General features: G+C 34.1%; 1 protein-coding gene across 1 annotated transcript; it reads right to left on the reverse strand.

Annotated features, from left to right (window-relative positions):
- Nucleotides 1-3,069: 3,069 nt before the first annotated feature.
- On the reverse strand, nt 3,070-4,806 carry LOC145166905 (ADP-ribosylation factor-like protein 8a). Its single transcript, XM_079085957.1, has 6 exons — nt 4,632-4,806; nt 4,047-4,128; nt 3,905-3,937; nt 3,691-3,812; nt 3,452-3,613; nt 3,070-3,369 (listed from the first exon to the last, which is right to left on the reverse strand). Exons 1-6 carry the CDS (start codon nt 4,667-4,669, stop codon nt 3,252-3,254), a joined length of 555 nt encoding a protein of 184 aa, XP_078942083.1. The 5' UTR covers nt 4,670-4,806; the 3' UTR covers nt 3,070-3,251.
- Nucleotides 4,807-13,647: the final 8,841 nt, after the last annotated feature.

Below are 13,647 nucleotides of genomic sequence, written 5' to 3' on the forward strand. Positions count from 1 at the left end.
GTTCATACCCCCTTTTCTACTAGTTTTCACTCATTTTACACTTTCGGGGGAGGTTACATGCCATGCAAACAAAATACATTTTGGATACATACTACACAAATACATTCTTCTTTTACGCTGAAGGTGTACAAATACAAAAAATTTTACAAGACGAAGATATGATTTTCATCTACGGAAAATATCGGATTATTCTACAATTGAACTCTTATGAACTCACCAACTTTATGTTGACTTTTCAAACGGCATATAATCTTAGGAAACAATTAAGCACGGATCAGTGGAGCTACTTTTGAAGACAAGACACCAAATATCATTACTAGAACTACTTTATTTGATAACATGCAAACCTTGTAATGTATTTTGATACTAAGTAACATTTGGGTCATGTAACTGATATAATCACATGATATGATGGTTGTTTATGTACTTGTGTTTCAATGTATACAATTATTGTGATACTGTGATCATCATTCCACCCCCGGACGTTTCCGCCATCCGGTTTGAGGGTGTGACAATTTTTTTCTCAATTATGTCACTATACTTACATTTTTGTTGCAATATCAACCAAATGACCGATTCTTCCTTTTTTTTCGGGTAACTGTTTTTCCCAAATTCCAATAAAACCACTAAGTTTATCAAAATTTTGATTCTGACACCGAGTTACAAATTGTAAAAAGTCACCATATTACCACAAATTTTGATTTTGACACCGAGTTTTTTTCTCAATTATGTCATTACATTTACAATTTTGTTGCAATGTCAACTAATTGATCAATTCATGAGATGTTATTCTGGTTTAGAAGCTTGATATGTACATCAAATAAATGAATGTCAGTTCAATGGTTCAAACTCAGCCTGAAGTTTGATTTGTTGACTTTGACTTCCGTTGGCCGTTGACTTTTGACCAAGTTTGACATTGGGCCAAACTTGAGGGTTTTGGCCTATTAACTAAGATTTTATCTGGTTCTGGTATTGATAGCTCGGAAAGCCGGCGGGGTAGTAGCAAATGATTTCTTTCGGGGAGCTTCTGCATTTGAGGTGAGTCTCATCACTGTTTGTATGGGTCGAAGGCACCAATGTCGGCCCATTTGGTTTATGTATGGTAGGAAGACCCGGGGATTAGCCCTAGGCATTATGTATGAAAGACCAGGAGGTGGCTCCTGTCACACTGTATGCTAATTAGCTAAGTATAGTAGTGTGTATGCTAGTTGTCTTTGTGATGCTTGCATGGAAGACCAGAAGGTGGCTCCTGGCACTTGTCTGTAAGACCCAGGGGATGGCCCCCGGCTTGTTAAGAAAGACCATGTGGTGGCCCGTGGCATAATATCAAGACTATGTATCGGCACATAACATCTTTATTGATTATGATATATGAATGATATGTATGGCTCATAGTTATGTATGACAGTATGTGATTTATGTGCTTATATGCTAGACAGTATTCAGTTGAAAGAGACCGAAGGGGTAGGCCAACACCCTGATATGATAGGCAGTATGTTGATATGTATGGTATGGGGTATTTGGAGAACTCACTAAGCTCCGTGCTTACAGTTTTCAGTTTTGGTTTCAGGTACCTCCGGTTTTCAAATAAAGGAGCTCGGAACGATTGCATCACATACACCTATGTTTTCCGCAATATGTGATTTCTGGGAATGAACTCTGATAAATGTTTTATTTGAACTGCTTTTCAATGTGTGAACCAAGTTACAAATGTGTTTTAGTTATATTAAAAATGAAATTTTTGGTCATGAAAATTGGGATGTTACAGGTTTTTGACTTAATCCATTAAGTCATGACCCATCTTCTATATCCGAACTCTAACAAGGTGTAAATGGATAAAGTTTCCAACTTTATCCATTAAGACATACCATGTCAACCAAGATCTAGACTTTTATACTCCAAAAGACCTAAAAACACCTCCAACACTTGCATGACTTGAATGAAGGGATAAAGGTCCAAACTTTATGAGTTTAAAAGTTTCAAACAGCAACCCTAAGTGACCAACTAAACCCTAAACAACAACACTTGCATGACTTGAAGGAAGGGCTAAAAGTCCAAACTTTACAAGTTTAAAAGTTTCAAACATCAATCCTAAGTGACCAAATGGAGCTGGACTCATGATAAGTCCAAGCTTACATCCAAAATGGGTCCAAAAGTGCACAAGATGGACATTAAGCAAAAGATCTAACAAATGAAAAGGAAAGCTTGAAGCTTTATACTCACAAAAGTCCAGGAGATGCACAAACTCCTCGATTCATGGTAACTGGTCAATTTGTTTAGAAGCGAGTTTGTAGGGATCTTCATTTATTGGGGTCTACATTTATTTGTTGTACAAATAAATCGACCTTGTAGGGGTATTCATTTATTTGTTGTACAAATTGATCTTGAAGGGGTCTTAGATCGACCTTGTAGGGGTCTTCATTTACTTGTACAAATCAAACTTCTAAACCACAATAACATCTCCTAAAATGGTGACTACGCCCTTTTCGTTGACTTGTAAGTGAGTTTGAACCATTGGATCAACATTAATTTATTTGTTGTACAAATCGAGCTTCTAAACCACAATAATATCTCATGAATCGGTCAATTGGTTGGCATTGCAACAAAATTATAAATATAACGACATAATTAAGAAAAAAAACTCAATGTCAAAATCAAATTTTTTTTTGGTAATTTAGTGACTTTCTTGCAATTTGAAACTCGATGTCAAAATCAAAATTTTGGTAAACTTAGTGACTTTATTACAATTTTGGAAAAGTGGTTACTGGGAAAACAGGGATAACTGGTCATTTGGTTGATATTGCAACAAAATTGTAAATATAGTGACATGATTGACAAAAAAATAATAATAATAACTCGGTGTCAAATCGAAATTTTATGGTAATATAATGACTTTCTTGCAATTTGCCAATGTAATAACTAAAAACTCATTTCATTTCCTTGTTTCTTCAATTACCTTAATCATTTCATTCCATTCATTTATCGTTCCATTCCATTCATTTACCATTGCAATCCATCCGATCAAAACACCCCTAAAATATAGGGATCCACGAAAGCATAGCCCACAAATTTAACAAGCTCCTATTATCTATACATTAATCAATAGAAAACTTTCACAAAACAATCACCTAAAACATACAACACACAAGTAACTCGAAATTTCCATTTGTTTTTCATATCAAGATTATCAAACTCCAACTCAAGAACAAGAAACAAGACACAAGAACTATTTTGTTACTCATATAAAACTTTTAAGTTTTGGATTTGGAATGCTTGATTAGCCAATCAATAACCGAATCAATGTTTGTCGAATTCTTGCACGAAATCATATAGCAACATACTTCTCTATCCGTTATAGATTTCAAATCCCTGCATCAATCCATTCACAATAATTTATAAAACAAACAAATAAATAAATAAATAAATAAATAATGGTATTCTTAATTCTTACATTTGATCAGTCAAAGCTTGCTTAGATAAAGCACCATCTTTATCAATCTTGTTTCCCAACACAAGCAAAGGGATTCCATTTAACGACGACTTGCTTAATAAATCATGAAGTTCGCTCTTTGATATGTTCAAGTTATCAGGATCCGCTGCATCAACAACATACCTACATGTGCCACGTGTCACTTTTTTTTTTTTTGGATACATAATTTAAAAAAAAAAAAAGATTGAAGAATTAATTACACAATGGCAGAAACTGCACGACAATATCTCTCCCACATACTACGAAATCTTGGTTGTCCACCAAGATCCCATAGTTTTATTGTTACATTTCCTTTAGTTACTTTTCGCATATTAAATCCCACCTGAAAAAAAAAATTAAAATGTTATTTAGGTTTTAAAATGTGTGTTTAGATTAAATGTAGGATGAAGTCTAGAATAAAAAAAAAAAAGTTACTGTAGGGATCATATCTTCACTATATCCACCAGTCTGCAAGAAAAGGATATAAGAGAATGAGATTTTTTTATTTTATTTTATTTGAATTATGATTTAATGTAATTAGCGAAAATATATAAATGGTTTAATTTAATTTACTTACAGCGACAACGTTAACAAGTGATGTTTTTCCAGCGTTTTGGAGACCTATTAAAGAGAGCTCCATTTCTTGCTTGAAAAAGAGGCTGTAAATTATAATATTAAGTAATTAAGATATAAGTAGCTTTTTTTTTTCAATTGTATAGAAAAAAATATGCATTACACATGAATGAAGTGATTATTGGTTAATAGGATCTAATCTGTTGATTTGGTTAGAAGATTGAGGAGGAACAGATATGAGGCGCCATGAAAAATCAAAATTGGGGATTCAACTGACTGATTGGTTGACGAATTGATTGAATTGAACTAAAGAACTGAAGCTGAAGCGAATCAGTATACACTAATAAGAACACAAACAGATTCAATGAATTCGTAACAATGGAAAAATCAGGGACTACAATTGAACACGTAAATCCCACATTCCGTTAAGAAACACGAAGCAGATCGAACATACTTATGAATTCGAAGATGAAATGATAATGAAATCGAAAACCCTAAAGCAAAACCGAACAAACAGATAAAGAGCTGAAAAGGGCGAACATTCGAATTCGAACACGAACTAATTGAGAGAAAAGGAAAACATGATTACCTTCGAAGCCAATTGAGAAAAGCTTCCCATAAACCCATAGCGACTTTGAGAGACTACAAGAGAAAGAGATCGATTGAACCAAAAGATCGATCACTCTCTCTGTCTCTCTTTTCTGGTCAAATTTGATTTTGACTTCTCGATTGTTGTACACAGAATTGAATGAATGATTGCCCTAAAAAAGACAAATTGGGAATTCGAGAAACTGACGGATGATTGGCAGCTCAATTTTGCTGTGCGAGTGAAACGTGGACCAATTAAAAGATAATCATTTTCTCTCACGCGTATTTGTAGCGCGTGTAGTACACGATGACTTGGAGTGGTTTGTGATATTGGTACGTGTATTCCACGCTAGCTTTTGAAGGTGGTTGGATGAGTTTACGGTTTTAGCTGTTTTGTGGTGTACTGTGGATACCGGTTAACGATAGAACATGGAATGTGATTCGCTGTCTATCTTCAAAGATTTTTCATGTCTCTGTTGTTTTTCTTAAAACGAGAATTTGAATTAAAATTTTATATTAACAATGTCAAAAATAATTGAAAAGCTAACTTTTAATTGAAAAACTAGTTTTTATTTGAAAATTTAGTTTTGATTGTAAAATTAGTTTATGGTTGATAAGATAGCTAATAAAATAATAACATGTGGTAAAAATATTTCATATATTTAGATAACAAATTTTTTTGAACGACAACAAAATAAATTAAAAAATTACTAATGGGAAGCTAGCAAAGGTACAACAAAATAAGAGAACAAACAACCAAAATAGCCTATATAAAAGCATCAAGTAAAGGAGCAAGGGCTCTAAAACAATTGAGACAACATTAAAAGGGAACTACACCAAAAACAAAAACAAGTAAGCAAGCAGCTGATTAAACTCCAAAAAGAACAGCAACCAGGGAAACCAAAAACATGACCTAATAGCAAAAGAGCCACAAAGCAACATAACTCCTAATGGCAGCAAACGTAAGGAATTCATAAGAAATGACGAGCATCGAACAACATCATTTCGAATAAGAATTCTGCCATATGCACCACAAAAGAAACAACAACAAATGTAACAAAATGGCAAAAACACCATCAAGGGTAAAATGGTCGCATTGAAGCAAACTAGTTGAATATGTCAATTGAAAATTGTCTTTAACGCTCGAACAATCTTCAATCATCCAAAAGAGAACATGAACTCCACAACCAGTAACCGCAACAATGGTATATATCAGGTACCCATCATGTTTAAGATAAACAACCTCTGACTTGTTAAAAAATGCTCTAGAATCAAGAATGCAGTAAACCGCCACGCAAACTTTAATAAAACAAGAAAATCAGCAGTAAGCTAGATAATAGATGTAAAATAGCATAAATGATATTAGCCTAGAATGAGTATATATATCTTAATATTATTAATAAAATATATTAAATAATTTATAACAAAAATAGTTTATAAACTAATTTAATGGTTTAACCAAACAAGAAGTTCAAAAATAAGGTATACCATAAAGTAGTTTATAGATATCCTGTATACGACAATTTTTTTTATTTAAAAAAAAAACTGAAATTAATGAAAAACTCCGTTTAATAGTATGAACTTAAAACTTATATTTATAAAGAACTTATATAAAAAAGTTACAGCAATTAACTTTTTGGGCTATATTTTATATTTTTTGTAATTTTATATATTTCAAAATCATATAGTTATTTTTGTTAAATACTTCTATACTCAAATAAAAAAATTTAAAATATGCTACAAATTGTTAAAATGGTGATTTTTTAATATTAACCATAAAATAAAATAAAATAAATCATGTTTATTGTAAGTTAATCAGTTAGATTATTTACATTCTAAAAAAAATCGGTTGAATTATTAGATTGAGATGTAAGCTATTATTTTTTACTTTGAAATCATTTCAATGTTTTCGTAAGTTTTTCTAAATTTGTCAAATTTATTAACGATATTGTCATATTGGTGTACGACATAAGAAAAACTTTATTCGCTTTCATAATTAATTATGTATATATCCTTGTAAGGGAGGATTACATATATATCCTTACAAAACATATATATATATATATATATATATATATATATATATATATATATATATATATATATATATATATAATTTAATTATAATTAAACTATTTAAAAATTTATAACATTATCTTTAAATTAATTTTATTATTATTAAAAAACTAATTGACTTATAACGTTACAATATTACCATTTTTAATAGTTGAACAATATCATTCTCGACATATTACTTTATGAATTTTTACAAAATATACCAACATTGAAATTAGTTTTCCATAATTTTACATGTAATTAACGAATTAAAGAAAAAACAAAACTATTTGTAGGAAAATAATCATAAGTCTCCTAAGTCGACTGTAGGAGATGAAATATATTGTTTAACAATCACTTAGGAATGTGCAATCATCAGGTTTTGCTAATCGAGTATGTAAATTTTGAAACAACAAAGAATCAGGTCAAAATAAACATATGATGAATAAAAATATCGATTATAGGAAAGCATACAATATATATTATATTAATTTAGTTATAATCTAAGGCAACGTTCTTAATTTTTTAAATATATTAATTATCATTAAATTAACTATTTTCGTATTTATATATATATATATATATATATATATATATATATATATATATATATATATATATATATATATATATATATATATATATATATATGAGTTTATGGGTTTAAAATGACATACATGTAATTTGAAATTTTATAATGATATAGACATTATTATATAAGTTTACAAGGCTATGGACGAAATTCTCTAATTTTATGAAGTGGTATGTTCACCAATGAGCTTTTAGCTTTAATTTTTTTTAAGAAAAAACATCATAAATGGTCCCTGTGGTTTCTTAAAATCTGAAGTTTAGTCCCCGTGGTTTAGAAACGTCATAGCTGGTCCCTATGCTTTCAAAACTTTTGACGATTGGTCCTTATTGCTAACTCCGTTAAATTTTGTCTGTTAATTGAAGGGTATTTTCGTCATTTCACTACCATAGGGACCATTTATGATGTTTTCTTTTATTTTTTTTAAAAAAATGAAATAATATACAAAGAGGGTCCCACCCTCACACACACACACACACACTCTCTCTCTCTATCTATCTATCTCTCTCTCTCTCTCTCTCTCTCTCTCTCTCTCTCTCTTTCTCTTCCCTCCTGTTTTCTTCTTCGTTTAACACCACATGAACACCCCCGATACTTGATATTGTTGTCCCCATTTCTTCTTCATTAGACTGCCAAGACTCACCCACCGGATGTGGGTGGTCATCTGATCGCCGAAAAATGCGAAGATGAGAGAGAGGAGGTTGTTGCCTCCTTCCCAACCTCCAACAGATCCCTTCCCGTCGAAGCTCAACCCCCAAACACCCCATGTCGTTGCTCTCATTTTCTTCTCCTTCAATCTGAAGAAGACGAGGTCCCACGCCCCCACTCGACTTCTGATTTTGTCCAGTTCTTTCTCAAACAGGTGAAGGCCAAAATCCTCCCTCCCCCTTTCGCGTTAGCCGGAAACGAACAGACAAGAGAAAGGCAATCGGAAAATCAAACAACCCATCTTCTTCTTCATCGATTTCAGTCGTCGGACCACCACTTTTCACCACTCCGTTCGATTTCCATTCCGATCAGATGAAGACGATGACCAGGGCGAAGATGAAGGCTCGTCGGGGATCAGCTATTCCCTCCACGCGATCTGTTAAACCCCACCAGACCACCTCATTTGCTGATTTCGTTCGTACTTCTCCCTCCCAATCAGACGGAGATTGAACCCACGAGGGTCGCCGGAGGTCGACGCCTGCCCTTTCTTGTGATCTCTCAGCCTCACCGGAGATTCCCGATTTTTTGTTCTGTTCGTTTGTTTCTTCATCGACCTAATGAAGACGACGATTCCTTTCCTCATTGTTTGTACCAATTAACTCAATCCCCACATCCTTATAAGCAACCACAAAGTTTCTTCCTTCCTTTCCTATACATCGATTCAAGAACCCAAAATTCAGAACATGTTTAGTATTTTAGGGGTTATGGTGGTGTTCATACGAGAGAGAGAGAGAGAGAGAGAGAGAGAGAGGGTGGGACCCTCTTTGTATATTATTTCATTTAAAAAAAATAAAAGAAAACATCATAAATGGTCCCTATGGTAGCGAAATGATGAAAATACCCTTCGGTTAACGAACAAAACTTAACGGAGTTAGCAATAAGGACCAATCGTCAAAAGTTTTGAAAACACAGGGACGAGCTATGACGTTTCTAAACCACAGAGACTAAGGTTCAGATTTGGGGAAACCACAGGAACCATTTATGATGTTTTTTCTTTTTTTAATATAAATTGAAATTAAAGAAAAAGATTCATTTGAGAGTACGAATTTAAAAATATTTATTTTAAAGAAAAAGTTATTAATCTAAAAGCAACTTTTAATAAAAATATTTATTTTAAGCAAAAATTTATTAATCTAAAAAATAAAATTAACTAACTTTTCAGAAAAAAAAAACAATTAATCTCATCTGCTTTTAAGGGTATACAAGGTTTAGGATATCATGTATTTAAACATATTTATGATGTCGTTATGTTGTATTGCTTAAAAATGACTAAATTTGTCGAGATTATATTAATAGACAACAAACAATTTCATATATAAGTATATTAGGTTACAACCCGTGAAAAACATGGGTAAAAAATTTATAAAATTTTATTAAACTAATAAGATATAAGTTTTGTTTAGACAATTATATTAATTAATTAAAACTAGGGAAGATGCCCGTGCAATGCACGAGTCAGATGTTTTTGCCTTTTTTTACCCATAGCAACAGTGGACTTACATTTGTATACACATAACTGCAACATCTTGTAACGCCCCGTTCCAGTTACGCAATTATTGAAACTATTCAAAAATATAATTGAGATACTCGACGAGTTGGTAGCCCTAACTCGTCGAGTAGATGGCAGAAAAGACGTGGGATTTAAAGAGTCTACTCGGCGAGTCCAAGCATGAACTCGACGAGTAGGACTGCCAGTGGGAAACCCTAATATTTAGGGTTTGCACCCTATTTAAGCAACATTACAGGCCCCCATTCCAGCCTCCATTACCTCCATTCCTCATTATCGAAACCCTAGCAGCCTTTGAGTATTCTTAAGCTTTTCTTGCCATTTTTGTGTGATTGAAGTTAAGAGAAGGAAGGAAACCATTGGTGATTCAAGAAGAGGCAGTGGATCCAAAGCTTCTAGTGCATTTCAGAAACTTTGAAGGTATAAAGCTTATACCTTGGCTTCTTTTCACTTAGATCTTCATGAAAGCTTGTTTGTTGTCACTTTTGAGCCATTTCTAAGTTCATTTTCGAGTAATGAGCATTTGGGGATGTAAGGACTTCAGATCTAGACACTCATGAGCTCCAGAAGCTCAAAGTTGCCACCTTTATTCGACCATGTCCCCATTCTATGCATTTAACCTCCATTTCTGGCTAAGTTTTGGTGTTTAAGCTCCATATCATCATGCATGAACGTAAAGTTAGCAACTTTACGTGTAATGCTAGCCTAGGGAGTCCAGATCTATGTATTAGAAGCATCGAAATGGATTAGAATCGACTGAATGGATATGTCACAAGGAGGACTCGACGAGTTGTTCTCGGACTCGGCGAGTCGGGTCGTGAACCCTAACTCCTTTTCTGATTAGGAGTAGGACCAGTGAGTTGAGGTGGTGACTCAGTGGGTTGGACAGGACTTAGACGTGAAAGTTGAAGAACTCGACGAGTCTACGAAGGGACTCGGCGAGTTAGAGTCGATAGTCCCTTTTCTGATTACGCTAGGACTCGGCGAGTCTAAGGACGACTCGACGAGTCAGTTCGACCAGTCGCGATGACAGTTAGCATGGGGACTCGACGAGTCATAGGGTGACTCGGCGAGTAAGTCAACCCAGAAGGTTGACTTTGGTCAGGACGTTGACTTTGACCAGGGGGTAAAATGGTCATTTTACCCTAAGAAGGATTATCAGTTTTTGATTAAGTGTTGTTATGGAATTATAGTCGGAGAGTCGCCGGAGCAGCAGATAGGGATCCCTCACCCAGTTTTTCAGCAGTCATCCATACGAGGTGAGTTTCCTTCCAGTAGTAACGGGTCTACGGCCACAATGCCGGCCCGTTTAAGTAGTAGAGTATGTCGGGGTGAGCCCGATGTCGGGGTCAGCCCGATGCAGTTTATATGTTTCCGGACCTCGGTCCGATGCCAGGGCGGTCCCGAGAAGTAGTTAAGTATGCTTGATGTCTTTGTGATTCATGCATGTATATGTGTTATGTGTTATGTGTTATGTGTTCCGGGCTTCGGTCCGATGTTGGGCAAGCCCGATGCAGTGTATGCGATTATGTTATATGTGTTAAGTGTTCCGGGGTAAGCCCGATGTCGGGGCAAGCCCGATGTATGTTAGTTTACAAGCTATGTGATTATGTGTTCCGGGGTAAGCCCGATGCCGGGGCAAGCCCGATGTATGTTAGTTATTATACCATGCATTATATGTTCCGGGGCAAGCCCGATGTATGCTAGTTTATATGTTATGATTATATGTTCCGGGCTTCGGTCCGATGCCGGGGCAAGCCCGATGCAGATCATGTGATTATGTTATGTGTTTATGATATATGTTATGCTATGTATGTGCCGGGGTAAGCCCGATGCCGGGGTAAGCCCGATGCCCGATGCGGTCGGATGCCGGGGTGAGCCCGATGCCGAGCAGGAGTCCGATGCCGGGTAAGCCGATGTTGGGATTCGTCCCGATGCAGTTGGGAGTAGTCCCAGAGGTTTGTTATTTGCTATATGTGCTTTGTATGGTATGTGGTAGTTTGGGGGAGCTCACTAAGCTTCGTGCTTACAGTTGCAGTTTTGGTTTCAGGTACTTCAGCTAGTAAAGGGAAGGGCTCGAGTTGATGGCATGACACACACTATAGTTTTATTAGCCTGAGAGTTTACTCTGATGATTTGTTATGAGATTTTGATTTGAGACAGATATTAGGATGTTTTACGATACATGATTTATGATTCTACTTATGACTTTGGATGATTTATGATTTTAAAAATGGTTTGAAAACGAAATTTTTGGGTTATATTTTTGGGGTGTTTCACATCTTTACAACAGTTTTCTCATAATAGCAATGTACTTATATTTCTTTACATAAAAAATGAGTTATGCTATACAACCATGATAATGGTTTCATATCATCCTATGACCTTTGAATACCGAATCTGTTGAGCCCCTTACAGAAGGTGTTGTCACTTTGCAACTCATGGAAAATATCAGCAACAAATCTTCAGAATTGGATGCAAACATTATAAAACTTTCATTTGGAAAAGCTATAACTACCAATATCATAAAATTACAGATAGTAAATCCTAAAGCAAATTGGATAACTAAGTTTCCATAACTAAAAACTTACATACGTGAAATCCTAGAACTGAGAACTTATTTCAGAAATGAATTTGTTCCCGTGTAAGGTCCAAGATTGAAATTCCATAAAAGACACCTCCAATTTCTCTTGAAATCCTTTTATCCTTTGTTGTAGGGAATGCTGCAAAGTGGATAGAGAAACTGGAAATTAGTCTTATTTTAAAAAAAAATGTCTGATTAATTGTGATTGTAGTTTCCTATGAATTCTGTCAACTTTTGAGAGAAAATGACAAAACGTTAAGCTGTGAGATAAATTTTGGAAGGAAAAGTGTGAAGATTAACAAAACTCACATATTGTTGAGATTCATATAACAAACCGGAAAGTAATATAATATCATCGTCAAAATATTAAATATCCCGGAATCCGGACAATATATATTTGCCCTCAGAAAATCACTGAATTTGCCAACCTCCGCAGACGAAAAAAAAGTTAAAAAGTAACAAATATGCAGGTGAATCTGTTATAGTTTTTGGTTTTGGTGTTCTACATTTTATAACTTTATCTATATTCGATACATTATCCTAACTACAAGGATAAATCGAAGGAAATCACAACCTATTTTACTCTTTTTGACTAATTTTTGTTTTTTTTTTTTTTTGTACAATTTTAGTTTTAATTTCAATTTAATATATATATATATATATATATATATATATATATATATATATATATATATATATATATATATATATATATATATATATAGTAAGTGACACCTCAAATTAGAAACAGCCTTTTCCTAGCCATTTTCCATAAATTCGTTTTTCATTTGGACCTTTTTGCCCTTCTGTCAGGAACGAAATGTCAAAACTGAAGTGGATTTTTCAATCTTTCAATTAGAAACGATCCATGAAAATCGAATGATACTTACTTTGTCAAAACTTAAAATTGTTTTTCTAGTAACCACACAGAAAAAAAACCAACATTGACCTCCTAAACACCTGCACATATTTGTTGATCTTTTTTTGTTACTTTTGAGACAAAAAGAGAAGTCTGTAGCTGTTTCTTCTTTCCCCCTTAAACCGACAGCTATATTAAAAATAATCAAAATAGTGAACCGCTTTAATTTATAAAAAAATAGTTCAAAGTTTAAGAACTCATTTAAATCCTATTAGTACGCTAATTCTCCTTCCCATCTATTTCTATATGCAAATGAATTCAGAAAAATTAAAAGTTTGATTTGAACTCATTTAAATTCTCTATATGCTCTATCCCACCATACATCTCATCATATATCTCTAAAGTCTCCCCTCCCGTTTCTATTTTGTGACAAAGTATTCAACTTTCTCTAATATTTATGACTGTCACAAGAAAAGGTTTTAATGTATGATCTCAATAGATGCATTGCAACCAACAATTTGGAATCAGTTTACACATAAATAGAACATCAATCGTCATGGTAATTGGATTAGAGGTGTTTACCACTAAAGAAGATGCCAAGGTCCCCTCTTCTGGCCCGTTATCATAAAAGTCCTCACTGGTATGTTTTCATAACAAATTAACCCAAAAACATCAGTTATACACTCTTTGAGGCATTTCATCCAACATATAGAAT

Source organism: Lactuca virosa, chromosome 3 (assembly GCF_052849685.1).
Source record: "Lactuca virosa cultivar CGN04683 chromosome 3, Lactuca_virosa_CGN04683_v6, whole genome shotgun sequence".
Classification (NCBI taxonomy): Eukaryota; Viridiplantae; Streptophyta; class Magnoliopsida; order Asterales; family Asteraceae; genus Lactuca; species Lactuca virosa.